This window comes from Aulonocara stuartgranti (genome assembly GCF_965226115.1).
Source record: "Aulonocara stuartgranti genome assembly, chromosome: 15".
Classification (NCBI taxonomy): Eukaryota; Metazoa; Chordata; class Actinopteri; order Cichliformes; family Cichlidae; genus Aulonocara; species Aulonocara stuartgranti.
The window spans coordinates 9,439,243-9,461,702 of NC_138951.1; the positions used below are offsets into that span (position 1 = coordinate 9,439,243).

The 22,460-nt window shown below is 40.0% G+C and overlaps 1 protein-coding gene across 3 annotated transcripts; it reads left to right on the forward strand.

Annotated features, from left to right (window-relative positions):
• Nucleotides 1–299: 299 nt before the first annotated feature.
• On the forward strand, nt 300–22,205 carry flvcr2b (FLVCR choline and putative heme transporter 2b). 3 transcript variants are annotated; one of them, XM_082506926.1, is made up of 11 exons: nt 300–1,415; nt 4,701–4,842; nt 9,640–9,780; nt 11,088–11,155; nt 11,556–11,659; nt 13,570–13,680; nt 15,168–15,273; nt 15,832–15,943; nt 17,127–17,182; nt 18,150–18,311; nt 21,624–22,205. In XM_082506926.1, exons 1-10 carry the CDS (start codon nt 822–824, stop codon nt 18,225–18,227), a joined length of 1,512 nt encoding a protein of 503 aa, XP_082363052.1. In that variant the 5' UTR covers nt 300–821; the 3' UTR covers nt 18,228–18,311; nt 21,624–22,205. The 3 variants fall into 3 exon arrangements, with proteins under 3 accessions (XP_082363052.1, XP_082363051.1, XP_082363050.1); XM_082506924.1 differs by lacking the exon at nt 300–1,415 and adding an exon at nt 2,996–3,913; XM_082506925.1 differs by lacking the exons at nt 300–1,415; nt 18,150–18,311 and adding an exon at nt 2,994–3,913.
• Nucleotides 22,206–22,460: the final 255 nt, after the last annotated feature.

A 22,460-nucleotide genomic window follows, 5' to 3' on the forward strand; every position in this document is an offset into this window, starting at 1 on the left:
GAGTGTGTGTCCTGGAGCACAGCTGAGCCTCTCGTGTCACCTCTCAGCCAGTTATTTCATAACTGCCTGCCCAAAATAAATGATGTTATCTGCAATGCTTTTAGAGTAAACAACTGCAATAAAAGTGATGATTACCAGCATGTTTTATAGTTCACACACTACTAAGATACCAGAGAACAAATGACGCGCAATTATGCGCGTTAGTGTCTATAATCTCGATGTTACAGCGTGTTCAGATACCACGGAGAGAGAGAAGAGTTTTATCTAAAACTCCGCCCTTGTGCATGAGCTTACCGAGTTCGTTTCAAGATCCCAACGCGGTCTTTTAAGTCCGGGTGGAGGGTTATAGTAGCCGGCTCTCCGACACGTGGTACCGATCGGGAAACTAAACTTCAGATAACTATTAAACTGGCATTAAATCATCTGCAGCTCAAAGTTTGTTAACTTTCCCAGGATCTGGGTGAAAGTTCGGGTACCAAAAATATCTTCAGTGCTCAGCCGGGAGGAAATGAACCGATAGATTTTGGAGACAGCCGCAAAAACATTGGAAGCTCGCCTCTTTTAAAAACTTTTTCTCTTTCTAAGCATATATATTTATGTAAAACAGAGTGGAAAGGGAGCTTCTGCTGCTGAATACATATCGTGTTAGGCCTGACTTTCTTTTACGGTAGGTTAGACTTTCCTAAAGCGCTGAATGTTCCTCAATGAAAAAAGAGCGAATTCAGGTTCTTTCACTTTTGTTGAGTGTGGGTTAACAAAACCACAGCAGCTGAGTGCCAAGTTTATTCCCGATGAGTATTACTGAGGAGACCTAGAGGAACATGAGTGAGAAACAAGCGCTGGAAGACACTAAACCAAACGAGGATCAGAGTGTGTGGAAGGCGGACTCTGACAACCATGTTAAGCTGGAGGGGGGCGACGCTGCGAAGCCCAGCGACGTCTCAAGTGAAGGGAACGGCAGCGAAGGACTGCAAGCTACCCGTCTTTACCACCGACGATGGGTGATCGTCTTCTTGTTCAGCTTATATTCGCTGAGCAACTCTTACCAATGGATACAGTACAGCATTATCAGCAACATTTTCACCAAGTTCTACAGCGTCGATGATTTCACCATAGACTGGATGTCTATGATCTACATGCTCACATACATTCCCTTCATCTTCCCGGTAACCTGGCTGCTGGACAAAAAAGGGCTCCGGGTCATCGCCCTCGTCGCCACGGCGCTCAACTGCGCGGGGACGTGGATCAAAGTGGCCAGCGTCAGACCCAACCTGTTCTACGTGACATTCCTGGGACAGTTTTGCTGCTCTTTCGCGCAGGTCTTCATCCTCGGGATGCCATCTAGAATCGCGTCGGTGTGGTTTGGTTCAGAGGAAGTGTCCACTGCATGCTCCATCGGAGTCTTCGGGAATCAGGTAGGGTGTTCGATGCAAAGGCCGTCCTATAGTTGGAAAGTAGGTTAAATTAACGTTTAACCTACTTGAGAATGTATGGATCCTATGTTTAGGCTAATAATGCTAATAACTTGGACCCTGCCATATCTCCAAGCACGTTTGCGTAATTACGCACGTTTAAGTGACCATAGTGCATCACCAAGCAACAGTACTGGATGCTGGGGATGTGGGACAGCAACAATGCACACAGCGTGGACTGACATGCAAGACAAAACAAAGAGCTACAACAACAAAAACTATGTGTCCTAATTTATATGTAACTTTTTAATGAGCGACAAAAAGTTTCCCAGACTCTTCCACTTTCAGGAGAGTAATAGTAATAGTAATCCCCATCCCCATCCCAAAAGACAACAAATATATATATATATATATATATATATATATATATATATATATATATATATATATATGTGTGTCCAATGGCATGACTTAGGGGAGACATGAATTACAAGCTCCGTTGAATCTACTATTACCCTCAGACAGCAGTGCATCATGTAATAGATAAACCTAGGGCAAAAGTCTGGTCAGAAAGTACTGTACTCAGCGGCATGAACGCATGCATAGATAGATAGCACTGCATTGGACTAAAGATGAGCTAAAAATCCATTAGTGTAGAAAACAAATTCAGAGGTGTAGAAGCATTCACGAGGAGACTGTTTTGAATGTGAATGTACATATGAAATAATAAATATTGAGCACTTCATGTAAGCAAGAGTTAACCAACTATATATATTTTTTCCATTTTGTTTTAATGTTGTTTTGCTTTTTTACAAAAAATATACCCCCTCATAAAAGAGTTCATGAGCTGCCGATGTACCGCTATAAATTAGGAGCAACAGGGCAGTTGAAAATCACGTGAGCTGTCAAATCAGCACAAAGGAGTGCAAAGATCAGCAGTGTGCCTTTGGTATCATGAAATACCAAAGTATCAGACTTAACACTAAAAGTTTCTGAACAAGCAACGCTTGAGTCACATTAACATAAACTCCAAGCAAATATCACTGAAATGTCATCATTTCTTACTGGGAAACAGTTGGATACAGTCTGAATAACTAAGAACAAACTGTTGTTCGCAATCTGGGAATCTGCAAACACCTCCCAAATAAACTCAATTTACTTTTTTTGTCTCTTTTATAAAACACAAACATAACAGATGCTTAAAAACCTGATTAGACCACTGTCTAACCCTCCAATACTTTTAATTGGATTCATTCTAAACTGCCTGGATATCAGTGCTTTTCATCCTATCACAGTAGTATAATCATATTCATAATCATCATAATCATCATAATATCATAATATCATAATCATCTAAATGGTTTGTTACATAAGGTTACACATTTTAAACAGTTTGCATGCAAAAAAACCTGAAAGATTGGAGAATTCTTGGTATTTTCCCCAACAGAAAACAGATACTTCAGAGTGAACAATAACTAAGACTTTGAAATATTAACCGAAAAACTGAAATGGGTGAACTTTAACAAGAAAAATGGTTAAAGTTCAACAGAGGAACATGTTTTTCTCAGTTATTAGTTAGTTAATGGAAGATATTAACATCCTATATTAACATCACATGACAGGACTGGGTGTAATAAATATGTGGACATGGGGTAAAGGAGCACAGTGTCATCACATGCGAAGGGACCTGGGACACCAGTAAGGCAACACTAATTCCAGCTGCTCTCGCTCTCTGGCATCTCTCTACTGCAGGCAGTTTGAACAGAGGACAGTAAGCTGTTAGGACACAAGCTCTTGAATCTTGAGACCTCTGGTCTCGAACATTTCGGGGGGCCCGTTTCAGGACAGTTGAAATGCCGCAAAACAATACTTTGAAAGGGGACCGTGCAAATTCGGAGCTCAGCGGTGAAGAATGGCTGTGTTCCAAGGCTGCAAAGAATCTTGCTCCAGGCTTTTCATCACTGCAATGGAGTCCAGAGCCTTTTGGCAGAGCGGTCTCCACAGGGTCCTGCTTACACATGGAGACTTTGGGTGACCAGTCGGATTTGGCCCCAAAAGTTGAGACCAAGCTGTATCACCGTCGTTGGTTCATGCTGTTTCTCTTCAGTTTTGTCTCAGCAAGCAATGCCTTCATGTGGCTACAGTATGGCATTATTAGCAACATATTCATGCGTTTCTACAACATTGATGCTCTGGCTATTGATTGGTTGGCCATGATTTATCTGCTCACTTACATTCCACTTATTCTGCCCATCCTCTGGTTCTTGGACAACAGGGGCATCCGGGATGTTGTCCTCGTCGGGTCAGCCTTTAACTGCATTGGCGCTTGGATAAAAATCGGTAGTGCCAGTCCAGATACTTTCCCAGTGACCTTTTTTGGCCAGTTTGTGTGCTCAGTAGCCACAGTGTTTATCCTCGGTATTCCTTCATACCTTGCCTCTGTGTGGTTTGGAGAGAAAGAAGTTTCCACCGCTTGCTCCATAGGAGTTCTGGGAAACCAGGTTTGTGTGAACTCTGTCAGTATTCAGCATCTCTTTTTTTTTTTTGCCACAGGAGGGTCTGTATAGTGAGGTCAGAGCTGTCTGACAGCTGCCTGTAAATTATGCAGGGCAGACTGGATGTCAGGGTCACATACGACTGCTAATTGCTGCACCAATTCACTTTTAAAGGTCGTCCAAATCTTCAAGTTGTGTGCTCTAAATCTGATTTTAAACTAAGTTATAATGTAACTAGTTAAATAAAATTCTAGGCTCAAATGTCTTCTTCGGATTTATTGGAGCTTTGATATCAATGTCATAAGTGATGTCATCCAGCTCTGTGTACAATTACTTCAGTCTACTTTTGCTTCTCAAGAAGGCGACTGAAACTCTTTCGCCTTCGGTCTAAAATGAAACAGCGAGGCCTTATCTTATTTTCCTAAATCACACAAAAAGAAAACCCAAGAAGTCCTCTACAGACACAAATAGAAAACATCTGAGCAGGAGGTCTGAGGTCAGTTGCAGACTCAGGTCATCAGGTTCAGCAAAGCGGGGTATACCATATGTGACATTTTGCAAACTCAGCAAAAAACCTCCCTGGAATAGAGGAGCCTGTTCTAAATAGAATCATTCAAGGCAAATAACAAGTATTAAAACTTTTTAATACGCACTGTGTAAAGTTACAAGGCATGTAGAAGACATGGAAATAATGGGCTAAAAAAGCTAAGATTTTCAGTGTTTTAATTTAGTGAAAACTGTTTGTGGCACTTGTTTTCTTCTAATTCTGTTAAATTCTTCCATCGTCCTGCAGCTGGGTATTGCAATCGGGTTCCTTGTGCCTCCTATCCTGGTGCCTAATGTGGACGACATGGATGAGCTGGCTCACCACATCCGAATCATGTTCTACATAACGGCAGGAGTGGCTACTTTACTCTTCATCCTTGTTGTCTTCGGTAAGGTAATCACGAAAAAATAACAAAAATCACAAAGATGGTACTTTCTTATTTCGTTCCGGTGGTTTCTAGCTACACAGACAGCTTGGGTTATATGTGTAATCTCTTGGTGTCTTCACAGCAAAACCAAATTATTGGGTATATTATGTTGGTTGCACTGAAACCCTTAATACTCATCTTCCGATGGGGGTCAGGGTTTTTGATACAATGCATTTTCAAAGAAAAGAGTTGAAGCCTGTGGTTCATTATTATTTCAAACACGATTTCTAGCTGCTTTGTGCAGCACGAAAGAAACTCTACACAACCTCCACCGTAGTAAAAACTGTGTCCTCAACGCCTCTGCATATAAAATGAAACTTTCCGCATGGCTAGACATCATGAAGCACAGAAGCGTTTTTTTCCCGTCAGGTTTTCGAATTTACATAAAATTGCATGAAAATGATGTTACTGTACCGTGTAACCGAGGATTTTTTGTGAATGGTTAAAGAGTGACATTCGGTGGTGCTTTCGCTCCTGTCTGCTATAAAAGGCTCGGGCATTTTGACATGTATTGTATGAGGTTTTTTCCTACTTCATGCCCGTGGGAATTTCTTATTGAGTAGGCTGACCTCATGAAGGTTTTAATTTACACTAAACTTACACTCTTGACAAGAAGCACCATTCAGTGGACCAAAAAAAGTGCTGACATGGATGCACGTACAACACAAAACCTTAGTTAAAAGGGGACTTTCATAAAAAAAGATATTATTGTAGCACAAGTAAGGTCGTCAGAAGTGTACTGAAATCCATCATAAGTCATTTGAGCTATGGACATAAGAAAAAGAGAACTCAGCACTTTGTGGCAGAAGGAAGTGACATGACAAACAGCATGTGATTGATGAGGGAAAAATGCTTTGCTGTGTCTTTATATATGATTCCCCTTCAAATGTGGCATTTGTTGTGAAACCCAGAATCATGTGCTGTGCCATTTATGGATAAGATAAAATAACAGTACGAGTGTTTAATCAAAATGCAATAAATATCTTTTACTTTTAAAAACACTGACTTGCTATAAGGAGCATGTATGAATATGCTGTTTTCCTGCAGCGGGGTAGGGAGGGGCGGGGGGCAACGATGGAGGCTGGCGTTCCTCATAAGCATTCTGCATTCCTAAACACAAAAGGATGCTTGTGAAGGAATTTCCTAGTAGTACCATGCACAGCATTTAGACTGACTATACAGTCAGTGTTAGTGCTTTGGCTATAGTCTGCTGTTGTTAATGAAGCACTATGAAATGCAAACCTCAGCTTATTCAGTGCTTATGTGACTGTTCGGTCAGTCACATGGTGTTTGTGTTCATAAGTACGCTACATAATTGACTCTCGCTGTGTCAAATTTGCCTGTGACCCACTAAACAGTTATTTATGGTTCCTAGAGTAAGGTAGGAGGACTCACAATGCCTCTGTTTATGGTAAATACGAGGCTGGAGGTAGATAGTTTAGGTTAATCACTGGGTGAATGTGTAGCTGCAAGATGGCTGCAAGTTGAGTAAATTCCCCTACCAGCACTTTTGTTAATTTATACATTATTATTTGCCCAAATAATGTCATCTGACGTTTCAGAGGGATTTTTGTGTTTAATGTGCTTGAACTGGCTCAGTTGAGGTCAGTAATTGCAGTTTTATTTATTTATTTTAACATTTCTTACAGGTACTTGTGTTTGGTTGTTTTCTTGCTTCAGCTACATACAGACACAAGTGACACTGATCATCTCATCTTCTCAAAGTGTATTCTCAAAATATCCAACCATTATTAGTGTAGCTTATTAAGTTTTCCAGTCACATGACCGCAAACTACGTGACATGTGCAACAGTGTAGGGTCAAGTGAATTAGACAGTAGTCACACAGGCCTAGGAACTGGCCTGTGACCACCTGACAAACTCTGATCGCTAGGGAGAAATATGTATTTCCTGACTGGCTGAAGAAAACCTTCTTGCAATTGCTTTGGTCACTAGAAAAATGCTTCAGTGGGCCGTAGTTTGCACGAAACACATCAACTTGTCTGTAAACACTCTCCAGCTACTCTCCAAGGAAAGAAAACGGTGCAACACAAACTGGAAAGAGAGACTGCTTCCCTTCAAAGGACAAGTTACTCCTTTTAAAACATAAAGCCCAGAGGCACAACTTCTGCATATAAAGCAAAGATTTCCTATTTCTTGTTTGTGTTGCACTTTGTAAAATAGTGCTACTGCTTAACTAGTAGTTAGCGTGTAATTTGTCAGACAAGTTGACATCTTCCTTGTAACTAATGGAACCCAAATCACTGCCAAGGAGGATTTGTTGCAGCACTGTCTTTGTGATCGATTTCATCCACCATGAACCAGCAACCTTAAGGAACCAGTCACCAACCACATGCAATTTATTCTTTGTGACCAGTGGTTGTATCACATTCAATATAGCACACAGCCCTCAAGCAATGTGGGCACATTCCTCATGACCAGTGGTTAAATCATTTTCAATATGAAGACAACTGTCAAGTATTATGTGTATGATAACACACAATAAATCTCTTATATATAAAAAAAAAATAGCTTGTTTGCGGGCTAGCATTTAAATTTTTTTAAAGCGAGCTATTGTGAAAAACTTTATATTTGCAGCTTTTTTATTTTGGCATTATTACTGTGACATTGTAGTTTTGTTTTTGGTTCTGAAGATGAATATGGCCATATTTGGATAAGAGGACATGCATATTTTTGAGCTAGCACTAGCTAGCTTGCAAGCTTGCTTCATAAGGTGTTGATGAAAATTTTGACTTACTGTCTACCTATCTAGAAAATTTGACTCAATAACCCAAAGTTACATATCTCAAAAAGTTCCACTTGCGTACCTTGAAATTTAAACGTACTTAGAAATAACTTTTTTCTGTGGCAGAAGTAAGCTAACTTTAAAAGTTATTATGATATAATAATGGATTGGATTTATATAGCCCTTTTTCAAGGCACCCAAAGCACTTTACAATGCCACTATTCATTCACACACTGGTGTAGGCAAGCTATGATTGTAGCCACAGCTGCCCTGCGGCAGACTTACAGAAGCGAGGCTGCCGTACCGTGCCATCAGCCCCTCTGGCCAACACCAGTAGGCGGTAGGGTAAAGTGTCTTGCCCAAGGACACAATGCCCAGGACAGAGAGCCCAGGGATTGAACCGGCGACCTTCCGGTTACAGATACGCTTCCCAACCCCCTGAGCCCCTACCTTTGGCTATCAAAAAACAGACTTAAAACAAATATTCTTCCCGGAAAAACTCAGCTAAGCTCCATGCAGTGCCTTTTAGTTTCAAAGGCCTAGACACAAGCAGTACAGCTTGGCAGACATGTTGCCTCAAACCCAGACTTATCTACTTGAATGTGGAAAGTGCCATAATTCTAATTTCAGTGGCCACCAGAACATAAAAACTGCATACTTTGAATAACTGTTAATATTTAATAAAAATGCTTCAAAAGTTTGGCAACTTTACACCCAAATGGGGTCATTTTTTTCTGCTACAAGTTACCCATTACCCACAATTTCACAACATTATAACTTGTGAAGTGCTTGTGATTTGGCACTTCTGTACTGGCTCAAATTTTGAGTCACAAATGTTGCTATGTGATTTCAACACATATAACTCATCCCAGGGTGGCAGAGGAGGGTTTTTTTTTCCCATTATATATATATTTTTGGAGGCCTGAAGTGGCAACACTGTGCACAGTTATAAAAAAGGAAAATGTTTTATTGTAGGGCCTTGATTTTTGGATCTGCTGACATTTTAGCAAGCAAGGGATGTGACTTATGCTGTTCCTGGTTACTCTAGTGTGAAACTTGACACCAGGTGGCTGCAGTAGTTTAATGACACATATATACTAGCTCACCCTCATGCATACATGCAAGATGCCATGTGTGAGGGTTGTCCTGCTGGCAGGACCATCTGTAGTCCTGCAAAAGGGCTGTGAGTCAGCAGGGCAGACAGAGTCCCAGGATTGAGAAATTTGCATAAACTGTGAGGTGAGAGAAGATGCTTAGCTTCTGCCTTTCTTTAAAACAATCGTATAAGTTAAACTTGGAGACCATCTGCTTTGACATATGACTACTTACTGTTCACTGAAAAAGGAGAATTACCATGACGATGAAATCCAAGCCATATAGGAAATTTTACCTGTGATCAGTCTGAGAACTCCAAAGGTTATTTGAATAGAAATTTGCATTCTTCCATGTGCAGTGATGACTACGCATACTGCAGTTGAGATCACGGTATAATTTCAGTCTCATCACCACCATTGGCAGATCAACTGTGTAAAAGAGTAGGACACTTTTGGAGGATTAGTGAAAACAGCTTACTGTACACAGACCCTCATGTGAGATTTGCCAGAAGGAAAAAAGGTGTCCCTGGTTCAGTTACAAGAAATACAAAAACACACATCTGTTTATCCCTACAAGGCCGGGGGCACGTAGCTCCACCAAGATGTCTTCAACACCAGACAGTAGCTGATTTTCACTGGAGCAAATGAGAGTATAGTGGGTTACATAGAGGCGTTAGAGCCTGTCCAGTCTTGCCTGAATGTGTCACTGGCTCCTTCCAGGAAGAAGCCTGTGGCCCTAGGGAGGAAATATAACCCTGAACTTATTTCTACCACTTAGCATTGATTGATCCTTTGAATATTACAGGTGGACGTATCCACCAGTAGAGTTGCTTCTTATTGCTTTCCAGTTTTCATTGTAAGTGTGCAGACTGCTGCTGTTTACTGTGTTTCACACTGTTGTCGATCTTTCCACATGTCAGTTTTCCAGGAGCGTCCTAAAATTCCACCGACTCAGGCCCAGGCCACAGCTCGCAGCATTCCACCAGAGCAGTACTCCTACATAGCCTCCATCCGAAACCTGCTGCGCAACAAGCCCTTCATGCTCCTCGTCGTCACCTATGGTTTGTCATTACTGTTCTCCAAATTTTTGTTAAATTATGTTGTCATTAACCTTTTAGAACGGGCTAAAAGACATTAAATCGTACGTTGCATAATTCAACATTAGAAATTCATGAAAATATGTTAAATGTTTTTAGAAGGCGGATTTTTACTAAGGTAGTATAAATTCCCATAACCATGGTTGAACAAGCCATCCCAAGTGAAAATGATGTCATCTGTGGTGATTCCTCCACAGATATCGGGTAGAATCACACCTGAAAATTCCCTTCGTAGTGCAATGGTGTTTATCTTATCGCAGATTACGTAGTCCTCAGTCATCAGCTATGACAGTATTCCTCGAGAAGATAAATTGGATTTACCCTAAGAGCTCCAAAGTTCATTTATAACCTGACAATGTTTAACACGTGCGTTCGGTCAATGTGACCTTAAGATCCCGAAGATCAAAGATTTGATGAAGTGGAAGGAGTCTGAGATAGGAATTCATTTATTTTTGGGAGCTCTTGGTTACTTGAGCAAACAAAAAACGGAATGATAAAGTGTATTTTTGAAGAGATAAAGAAAAAAAATATAATCTAGGTTTTATGTTGCTGGAAATTGAATGTAGTTGCATTTTGGCACACAGTTTAACCAGTAACTCAGTAATCTTGAGATTGGATAAACTGGGAGGGATATGTTTCATTATTTTATACTAGTAACAAAAATAATACAAAAATTAAAAAAAAAAAAAAGTACAAATATTATCCCAAGGTGCATTCTTTGTTGGGGTTTTCTTGTCATGTGTCTAATCTTTCTACTAATATGTTTCTGACTCTCTGATTATCACACCTGTCCCTGTCACTTTAACTGAGCTGTAGCTGTAGTGCAGGGGTGGGGAACTCCAGGCCTCAAGGGCCGGTGTCCTGCAGGTTTTAGATATCACCTCGGGTCAACACACCTAATCAGATGATTAGTTCATTACCAGGCCTCTGGAGAATGAATCATGTTGATGAGGTCATTTAGACATTTAAATCAGCTGTGTTGGATCAAGGACACGTCTAAAATCTGCAGGACACCGGCCCTTGAGGCCTGGAGTTCCCCCAAGCCTGCTGTAGTGTTTTATTTTTTAGGTGGGGACGCATTCAGTACACATTTATCCTCGTTTTAGAAACTACTCCGATCAGGTTTATTAGAAACAACTACTAAACTTTTTCATCATTCAGTTAATGATGTTAGTTTCATGATTCCTGAAAAGTGGGAAGGTGAAAGATATTTTTGTCCTGTGTTTTTTTCTGATTTCAGATTTTATTTGATGTTATTCCCTATTTTGCAGGTCTGAACGTTGGTTGTTTTTATGCTGTCGGGACCCTGCTGAACCGCATGATCATCGTGCATTACCCTGTATGTCCGTTTCCTCTGCACTCATCTCAAATCATTTCTATTGCCTGTAACTCTAGTGACTCTTCAACAAATGAATAGTTAGACTTAAATAGTCAAGTATAAGGTTTAATATTATAAACTAATGTAACTTAAGTTCAATAAACAACACTGTAATAACAGATTTATCACAGCTAAACCAAGTTTGGAAGTTTGTTCGCTTACAAGCTCAAACCAATGCTATATTTAAGGCATAGGTGCCATTTCTCTTAAATCATTTTATAAGTTAAACAACAGGAAAAGGGAGCGATCTTCTCTGTTTGTAGTACTAAAAAGGTGTGTGCAACCTCCTTGTGTGGATCTCTAGTTAATGCTTGTAGATATACAGTTTTTGGGCGCTGCTCATTGTTCTCGGCTTTTTTAGGGAGAAGAAGTGAACGCCGGGAGGATTGGCCTCACCATCGTCATCGCAGGGATGGTCGGCTCCCTCATCTGCGGCGTTTGGTTGGACAGAACGAAAACGTACAAGTAAGGCGAACATCGAAAAGGGAAAGTACATTAGCAGCAGTTCTTCCACAGGGGGTGTTGTGTTTTGGGAAAAAGAAGACAAAGGGACGTGCAGAGCAGGAGATAAAAATCAAACGTTATTTGTAACGAAACTGAAAAAAAAAAACAAAGCGATGGGCTGATAATCTAAAAACTTACCACTTTTTCCGTGCCACCAGAAAGCAGCCAAATGAGTGCTGTTTTTTTGGGCCTTTTTCACCTTTTTTGACAGACATGGTGAAGAAAGGACAGGAAAGCAGAGGGAGAGAGAGATGGGGGAGGACATGTGGCAAAGGGCTGCAGGTCAGATTCGAACCTGGGCTCGCCGCTCGCAGTCGTATGGAATGTGGTCGCCCGCTCAACGCACTTTGCTAAATCGGCACCTGATTGTTTATTGTCTTCTCCCTTCTGAACTTGGCGTCCTGCATATCTTGTGTTGCGTCTCTATATCTGTTTATTCAGGTGCAGCATCCTGCTACGGCAGCGACCTCTGCACTCTTCCTCCGGCCCCATGTGCTCTCAGGCTGTGTGGTGACAGCAGTGTCCACCCAGTCGACTCCCTTCTGTTGTAGCTACAACAGCTTTGTATTGCAAATGAGGGGGAAAGCAATAATGTTTAGCTTTATTGTATAATTCCCCACATTGTAATTATGCTATTACATTGTAATATTTATGAATGGTGTTCATTCATAAGTTTATGTCAGTTTATATTTGAATATTATTACCAGTTCTACAGGACTGCATTTTTCATGCTTTAGTATTTATTTGTTATGAAGCTTTGGATGTATAAAATAAGCTTTCTTTGAGACTGTGTGTTTAGGGGAAGCAAACAGAGGTGGTGTTTACCTTCAGTGTTTGTCACCCATTGTATTGAACTGTGAGATGTGGGCTCACACGAGGTGTGGAATCCACTTCCTTCCTCTCAATACATTTACAAAGGCCTTATTTTGTGTGACAAACAGTAAGGCAAACAGAAAAGGGTACCTGCTATTGAAAAGATTACTCCACAGCACACCTAGTGGCAAAATATTGACATTGACGCCCATGCAGGCAGCAATCTTTTGCTGTCAATGGACAAAAAAAAATGATAACAGCCGTTCAGCCTTAATACAGGTTGTCTGAGGTAGGGTTGAGCTACACCCTTGCACCTCCTCTTTTCTCAGGCATTAAAAATGTTATCCCTCGACATTTGCCCGTTAGACTTTGCTCCGTTTTTCTTTGTTTGTTTGATTTATGTCAGATTTCTGATTAATAAATGTGGCATACATGAAACAGGATAGGAAGCAGTCTTGCCCACACATAAAAGATTTTGGAGACACAGATTAAATGAAATGCAGGGAAAAAGTATACCCTCGTGCTACAAACATAAGCTGAGGGATTTCCCTCCTGGAAAAGCAAGTTAGCCAGCCCACATGAAGCTAAAAGCCAAAAATGACTTGTGGTTAGCTGTGTAGGGTAGGTAGGAGCATTCGTTTTGTCTGGTGGGTGGAGCACAGAGGAAAAAGTGAAGGAGAGAGAGCTGGTTTCGAACCCTCCAGCTCTGTGTGGTGTCTTTTTTTCTTTGCATGTTCTGCGTGCAAAGGTTTCCTTCCACAGTCCAAAGACATGCATGTTTGTTAATTGGTGACTGTACACTGGTTGCCTGTCTCTTATGTAATAGGCTGGTGCCTCTCGCCAGATGACACCTGGGATACACTCTAGCCCCCATCCCCCCCACCCCCAGAGACCCGAAATTCTCTAAATTTCTGGCAAATACTTGCTGCAGCTTTACGTTTTGTTTCTTTTACTTGCAAAACTGCCGCACTACGTACTGTTACATATGTGTGTGCAGTCATAATGATCACTGCTGTGCTCACAGTGACATGTATTACTCATGCTCTTCTTTTCCCCAGGCAGACGACCCTTGCAGTCTACCTCTTGTCTCTGGTGGGGATGATCGTTTATGCTGCTACACTCAGCCTGGGACACCTCTGGGTGGTTTTCATCACTGCTGGAGTACTTGGGTATTCTTTTATTGTTTCTTCTAACATTTTGGTTTTTTGTTGTTGTTTTTTTACACAAGTAATGTCATTAAAGGACTTTATTTCTACTCATTTACTACTTTGATTCTACTTCAGAACACCTTTATTTCTGTGAATCGAGAGAGAACAAACGCCCCTCATGAATATAAAAATTTTGATAGATACTGTGGATCTGTAAAAAAAACAAAAAACCCAAAAATAACAAAATATGGAATGTATCCGTAGTAGGCAAGTGAGTGGGCTATTGTATTTGTACATTTTAAAAGTATGTATAAAAGTATGTGTGCACACTTTCGATTCAGCCGTTAAACCATGCAGAAATCTTCCGTCATGTCCTAAATTCTGCTTCTGGTCATTTCCCTTGGCCCGGTACCTCTGTTGACATTTGCAATAATAATTTACAGCCCTGGTTGTTTCAGCTTCTACAAACATGTAGACCCTACAAAGTTTAGACAAAGGCCTGCATTTGCACCTAAACTCATGAGAAAAGGAAAAATGTCCTTATGTAAATACATAAATATGTGCATATATGTGCATTAGTTTAACTTAACTGAAATGTGTTTTATCAAGAAAACCCCCTCGCAGTGATGTTTTCCTGGAAGCCCATGCTGCAGAGCAAAACAAAGCAAAACAAAAAAATAGAGACAGCGAGAGTATGTCATATAGTAATAATGGTGCAGGATTATTTCAGATCACAAAAATAAAAATACATAACCTCTATGAACTGGGAAAACCAAACCATTTAAATGTTTATGGGGGAAATCATCTACTAGGTTTCCTCTGGGTTGCCTCTCTCTTCTTGGAATTAAAAAACAATCTTGTTCATCCAGTTTAACCTTTATGTGGCTGTGAAATGATTACACCCTCAGCAGCACACAGTGATCTTCCAAATTGGAATTCCTTTCCTCTGGAAGTACATCTGCATGATCTATGGCAGACATAACTTTAGCCTTGTTTTTTTTAAACAGGATTTTTTTAAAGAAATGTGTTTGACATTAAAGGTCAGCGCGTCTGCTGCTTTGTAGTCTCCGTATCATATTGACAGAAGAGAAGAAATGTGTCTGTCTACTGACTCAGACTGATGTGTTTTGCTATTGCAGCCATGTCAGAGGCTTTTGATTTGAGTTTCACTTGCTGTCACTTTAGTGGAAGAACAACACCCTGCTGTTGAATGAGAAAAAGAATCTGATGTGACTGGACTGCTTTGAAAAACCTGCTGTTCCTGTATAAATTCTCCAGTGTTATTAACTTGAGGCAACATGAGTGTTGATTTCCTGGAAGAACAATCAAATGTTGTAGGTACAAAGTGTCCATGCACTTGTCAGCTAACATGATAAGGGGCATTTTATTGAACGGAGCAGGTGTCCTGTTTACGCATTTACACGTATAAAACTGTAGCAAAAAAGCGAGCAGCAATTAAATAAACTCACAAATTCTTTTTTATCCCTTTTGTGGATCCTTGTGTCCAGGTTCTTCATGACGGGCTACCTGCCACTGGGCTTTGAATTTGCAGTCGAACTGACATACCCAGAGTCAGAGGGAACGTCTTCTGGCCTCCTCAACTGCTCAGCACAGGTACAGATCAATGTTTTCAGTGTGATAGCAAAAAAGAAGAAAAGAACCAATGAAATGATGGATGTAAGCTGTGTTCCCTCCATGGAAAAAGTGAGTCATTCAGCCTGTTGCTCTGGAGGAATTGACTCACTATACTGTAAATGCAGGTTTTCACGGGAATTTTGGATATAAACAATAAAATGGGATTTTGTTGACGGCTGGCGTTGCTTTGGAATAACGTGCTTTTGTGGGGGGGTTTGGCATTATGAGGCAATTTTGACTTCCTTGTTTATATATTTATTTCGTAGTTTTGTTTATGCATTTGTAATGCCTGTTCATAAGCAGGCAAGACAGATTCTCTCAACATCACGGCAACTGTGCGTGATATATTTGCAAAAACTCAGTGTGTAGTTGAGCTTCCTTCATCTGGTGCATAAACATATTCGCCAGCTGCAGAAGATCCAAGATGCATGAAAATAAAAACCGAGTTCAAGGACGGGGTTTGCTCTTTATCCTCCCCGGGTGCGTGCAAGCGCTAGCTTTAATCCTAACTACCCCATTTTCTGCACCCACACACAGGTGTTCGGAATTATATTCACCATTTGCCAAGGCAAGATCATTGACAATTACGGCACGCTGGCAGGAAACATCTTCTTGTGCGTCTTTCTTCTGATAGGCACAATAATGACAGGTAAGACCTCTGTGACTGTGAAAAATACACAGTTTTGAGTCATAATAGAGTACTGATTTAATGTCACACATACAGAAATGCACAAGAATTGTCTTTGCTGTCACTTTATCCTGTTACGAGTTTACTAATACTCCTATGTAAGAATGTCACGTTCCTAGAAAGCAGGACTTAGTTATGGTGTAATTTGGAGGAATACTTGAGAATATAATGCTATTTTTTATTGCACTTTACACATAACAGACAAATTTGTCACCTCTTTACAAGAAGGCTGTCTGCAGCTCAGATAAAACAGAGTCTGCGGCTTGAGGTGGCATTCTGCGTCATTCTTCATCATCGCTAGGAAGAGATTTTCTTTGAAATTAGAGAACAACAAAGCTGTATACAACTAAACTGTTCAGAGGGAGGAGTGGTGAACATTTTCTTAAGCCCTGGAACCATTTAGTAAAGACAGTGCATAGCTCTACAGACACGCACTCGGCAGGGGTGTGTTTTCAGGTAATAAAGGTGATTTCAAAACCACTTAGGAGATTTTTCATGACCCATCGATGGGTTTAGCAGCAATGTTTAACTTTTTAAAAATGCCTTAACCTTTAATGACACTTCTTAAAGGTCAACAGACTGACTCACTAACTGATTTTTGTTCATATGAGTAAACTTCTTGTTGTGGTCATGAAGTTTTAAAAGAAAAACAAAATGTTTGTAAAAAAACAAACAAACAAAAAAAAATCCGCCCTGCTCTCCGATTGGTGATAAACCTTTGTATGAACGTACATGAAGGCACCATTAGAAGGCAAGGCTGTGATTGTTTTTGTGAAATAGTCTCCTCCTTCCATGAAAATTGAAGTTAATTATTAAATTACAATCACGCTGTTTTTTTTAATAATTGCTTTTGACCGGAGTTTCTCAGCAGGCTTAGTTGTTTTTAGATTTGCATTGGTAGCCACACACTCTTTGAAAATAGTTAACAAGGTGTCTTAACTTGAATGCCACTATTAAGACTTGAACGTGTCTGTGCATAGGAGCCACCTACTGGATAGTCACTGTTATTACTTTGTTTCAATAAACTGTTTAACTTGTGTGAAGTAATACGATCCTGTTTTGCTTGTGTTCGTCTCTGTGTTTGCAGTGGAGGATCCATCAGCTAATGCAGACTTACCCTCTCTCTGTCTTTCTTTTTTTACAGCTTTAATCAAGTCTGATCTCAGGAGGCAAAATGCTAACCTGCAGGCCAAAGCAGCCGTAAGTTTTGAAGCAAGCCAAGGGTGTAGCGCTTTGTTTGTTTGTTGGGGATATGAAACAAAAGCGGTGGTACTATGAAGTCAAATAGGCCTTTTCACGGAAGACATTTTGACATGTCAGTGTAGGAAAAGCATTTTATTCTTCATCCTTTGGCTAGTACCATGTACTGCAACAGATGCCATAAATAAAATATTTTAATAGTGTGTCAAAATGTCTACTGTGAAAATGATCCATGTGTTAAGTGTTTGTCTGTCGTGAGCGATAAGTCACCTGTGCATCCCGGGCTCCACAGAGGAGGACTGTTTTTTGCCTTTGTCTTCTGTGATCCTGCATGTCTGCATCAGTTTAGCTAAAAGACGCTGTTGAATATTCACTGACTCTGTTGGCACTCTGCACATTTAAATATTCTTATGTAAACTTTTATGGAACTTGTCAGCCGTTATGACTTTATGGTTGCGATTTTCTTCTGTTCTTAAGTCATTCTGTCACCATACATTTCTTTCTCTTTCTGGGTGAGTCTCCAAGATCTGTGGTGAAGTTGCTGATAAGTGCTTAAAGTTTAATTCCTCACATATATATAAATGTGTTTCAGTCTCTCAAGCCATCTTAAAAAGAGTCAAATTAAACAAATTTTTAGCTCAAGATTTTTATACTTGGACTCTACTAAGACTTCTTCTGATTGGCTGCCCCTCACAAATGGAGCATTTAAATAGCAGGTGTCTGTTTAAGATGACTATGTTATTATTAATATGAACACAGAGCCAAGCTTTGTGAAAACTGAGCACTTAGAACACAGTGAAGCCTGAGCTTTTTGTGTACATACTCCGGCCTCACTATTTGAAGCTGATTAGCACGAGCAACCACTAAACATATATGTGTGATCAGATTCTGGTGAACTTCACTCCAGACTGGAGCCCCACTCCTCTATAAACACTGAATGAGAAGTGATCAAAAGCATTTGTTTTAGGCGGAGAGGCACAAGTCAGGACAAGACTACGGAGCCACATCGCTAATCTCCGAGCAGCAGACTTCTTCTCAAGCCTGATCAATAAAACTTTTCTGCTTCCACAAAAAAAATAAAAAATGAAAAAAAATCTCAAATCTTAGCTCATCATAAAGGTGCACAAAGGTAGGAGCACAAAGCAATCACCACACACTGCCACTGATCAAGAGCACCTGCTGTACACCCTTTTCACTGTTACACCTGTTTTACTGTCTCTATGTGTTTCTGAGGATCGTGCAAAAGAAATCATAATTACACAATCATGAAAATCATGTGATTTTTGATTCTTCCCCATGAAGCCCTGCTACTGATTTTCTCAGTAGCAGTTCTACTAAAATCAGCTAAAGTCACTTAAGGACAATTAAGTCAGCTGGGGGTAATCATTAACCCCTGCATGAACCTGTTGATTCCAAAACACTTCCTCACATTGGATTACAGCTACTTCTAACTATCCTATTTTTGAACAGCTGACTGGCTTAAACTTTCCTCATAAATGCGAATGGCACTTCCATATAGAAATAAAACAGCGCGGCTTATCACAGTAGGAAATCAAGAACGAGATCATACAGCTCATCATGCTGTGTGATTCACTTTAGTGTTCTTGTGTTTTAGGAGGCCAGTGTGTGAAGTTGCTGCCCGCGGCATGGCTTTGATTGGATTTGAATCACAGCGTAGTGTTTGTGATTTTTCAGATGAAGTCAGCGCGGTACTGCTAATTTTCCTGTTCTTGCCTGTTGTTGCCTTTGCTTGCTTACAGCGCTGTCCTATATCCTACTAATACCACCAGAGATTTCATCTAGTTAAAAGTATGGACGCTCAACATGAATGGAATAAAGTCCTTGCTAGTTGGATCTTTACTTAATCCTTTTTTTCACTCCATCTTTGCTTTAGTTATTTAAAATGATGAACATGTAATGTATGTGAAAAGAAATAAAAAATGACATTATAGCAATAACCAACATTAAGCTGATTACAGTCTTTAACAATAAGAAAATGTTGTTAACTACTACAGGGAGTGCAGAATTATTAGGCAAGTTGTATTTTTGAGGAATAATTTTATTATTGAACAACAACCATGTTCTCAATGAACCCAAAAAACTCATTAATATCAAAGCTGAATGTTTTTGGAAGTAGTTTTTAGTTTGTTTTTAGTTTTAGCTATTTTAGGGGGATATCTGTGTGTGCAGGTGACTATTACTGTGCATAATTATTAGGCAACTTAACAAAAAACAAATATATACCCATTTCAATTATTTATTTTTACCAGTGAAACCAATATAACATCTCCACATTCACAAATATACATTTCTGACATTCAAAAACAAAACAAAAACAAATCAGCGACCAATATAGCCACCTTTCTTTGCAAGGACACTCAAAAGCCTGCCATCCATGGATTCTGTCAGTGTTTTGATCTGTTCACCATCAACATTGCGTGCAGCAGCAACCACAGCCTCCCAGACACTGTTCAGAGAGGTGTACTGTTTTCCCTCCTTGTAAATCTCACATTTGATGATGGACCAAGGTGAACAAGGTGGCCATGTCATTAGTTTTTCTTCTTTTATACCCTTTCTTGCCAGCCACGCTGTGGAGTACTTGGATGCGTGTGATGGAGCATTGTCCTGCATGAAAATCATGTTTTTCTTGAAGGATGCAGACTTCTTCCTGTACCACTGCTTGAAGAAGGTGTCTTCCAGAAACTGGCAGTAGGACTGGGAGTTGAGCTTGACTCCATCCTCAACCCGAAAAGGCCCCACAAGCTCATCTTTGATGATACCAGCCCAAACCAGTACTCCACCTCCACCTTGCTGGCGTCTGAGTCGGACTGGAGCTCTCTGCCTTTTACCAATCCAGCCACGGGCCCATCCATCTGGCCCATCAAGACTCACTCTCATTTCATCAGTCCATAAAACCTTAGAAAAACCAGTCTTGAGATATTTCTTGGCCCAGTCTTGACGTTTCAGCTTGTGTGTCTTGTTCAGTGGTGGTCGTCTTTCAGCCTTTCTTACCTTGGCCATGTCTCTGAGTATTGCACACCTTGTGCTTTTGGGCACTCCAGTGATGTTGCAGCTCTGAAATATGGCCAAACTGGTGGCAAGTGGCATCTTGGCAGCTGCACGCTTGACTTTTCTCAGTTCATGGGCAGTTATTTTGCGCCTTGGTTTTTCCACACGCTTCTGGCGACCTTGTTGACTATTTTGAATGAAACGCTTGATTGTTCGATGATCACGCTTCAGAAGCTTTGCACTCACTATTTTTGACTTTTCTGAGCCTGTCAAGTCCTTCTTTTGACCCATTTTGTCAAAGGAAAGGACGTTGCCTAATAATTATGCACACCTGATATAGGGTGTTGATGTCATTAGACCACACCCCTTCTCATTACAGAGATGCACATCACCTAATATGCTTAATTGGTAGTAGGCTTTCGAGCCTATACAGCTTGGAGTAAGACAACATGCATGAAGAGGATGATGTGGACAAAATACTCATTTGCCTAATAATTCTCCACTCCCTGTATCTTCCATCTTCATAACTGATCTTCTGCCTTTCTTTAAGAGAAAATCAAACCTGTGAAGGTTTTTTTTTTTGTATGAAATCTTTTCTACTGATTTAACAGTTGCATCGTTTTTGCCTCCCAGTACGTTGTGATTGTGGCGAAAAACTTTCAGACATTGATTTTTGCAGTTGCATGTAAAGTGTACACTGGATTGAGGCGCACTTTCTGCTGCTGTTTGTGCAGTGCCATGAGGATTTTCTTTCCCTTTTTTGCCCTGCAGACACATAATTTTATCTTTAAGTTTTCTTGATCTTTGAGAGTATTTCTTGATTTCCACAGCTGGTTTTTTACTGTTGGTTTCCGGTGAAATTTGCTCTCATTTATGATAATAGTGTTCAGTCAGCTTCATCTTTGACTCGAGTGTCACAAAGGTTTTGAAGAGTCAGATGGTTTACGGCTCTTGAACCTATCTTATCTGTTAATTAAGGTTCATTTTACAAGTAAGGAATGTGATAAAACCTTTGCACGTGTATTAACACAACAAAGGACAGAAAGGTGAAACATTTATATTTATTTATATTCACTGACATTTTTGCAGTGCTTAGATATGCTCTAACACATAGCACAACTCTTTTCTTTCACATTTAACAAATTCAGCTATATATAGGCTAATTTATCTGGCTTAGGGTGTTTCTTTACATAGTGTGTATGAATATGCGCATAAGCTATCATTACGTTTAGCTGAGCTTCAAGACACTACCGTGACCTGGATGACTGAGAATGTACACAGATGTGTCAGGCTAAAGTTTGTCATGACTCCAGAGACTCTTTTGGTGGAAGCTAGCCCAAACAGACTAAAGTCTACAGAGACAAACTGTGTTTTTTGTGTTGAAGGCATTAAAAAAAACCTACTGATCTGACCCATCTCTTTTGATTTCCAGGATTCTTCCGAGTGGCACAATGGAAGCCTGAGTGCATCTTCTGTTATCATCGAAGCCAAGCTTTAGACACAAACACACTAACAAGCCTCAAAAATGACCGTGATCTCATCCCTGTTATAGTGCAAAGGAAGCCTTTAGATCAACTTGATGGCTAAAAAAAGCTCTTTGATCTGTATAATTACATGAATGAAAATAATGTCACTAATCAGAAATATTTTTGTAATATTTAAATATAAATGTTATGAATGAATCTGCGAGACAAATCTGAGAAACTTTTGTGCATCAACAGTTTTATTGGTATAGTGCACTGCTGATTATGTATACGATGAAAAATCTTTTTTTCACTGTATGCAATATGTAAATACAGTGTAGGATTTCTAGAAATTTTAGGGAGAGATTTTTTTTTATGAAATTAGGGAACTATTTATTTAGAATTCAGGGAAAGATTTAGAAAGGTTCTCTAATCCATAGCTTCTACTGTGAGGGAAGAACAGGAAAAATATGATGAATTAAGGTTGTGTAGTATTTTTGTAACAATCTTGTTTTACTTTAACATGAAATAAAAGCATTGCATAAACATTTTGATTCATTTGTTTTTTCCTCATGCTTGTTGCATGCAGAAACACAGTGTGCTCACCGTTACAGCATAACTCAAACACAAATGCACCACACCCATCACAGGCCTGAGAGTAGAGACATGCAGTATTGTTACTGTTACACAGTTTTAGTGTTTAAATCATTTTTAAATGGAGGCATCTGACTAGACCCAAATTCGTTCTGCAGTTTCACAAAGATCTCATCAAAATACAGCCGGAGCCAGAAGTAAAGTACTCGTCT

Bases quoted from the DNA above. Each gene is read 5' to 3' on its own strand.
- flvcr2b (XM_082506924.1), top strand. From the start codon at position 3,266: ATGCCGCAAAACAATACTTTGAAAGGGGACCGTGCAAATTCGGAGCTC. The intron at 3,914-4,700 runs GTTTGTGTGAAC...ATCGTCCTGCAG, and splicing joins TAGGAGTTCTGGGAAACCAG to CTGGGTATTGCAATCGGGTT. The intron at 11,660-13,569 runs GTAAGGCGAACA...TCTTTTCCCCAG, and splicing joins GACAGAACGAAAACGTACAA to GCAGACGACCCTTGCAGTCT.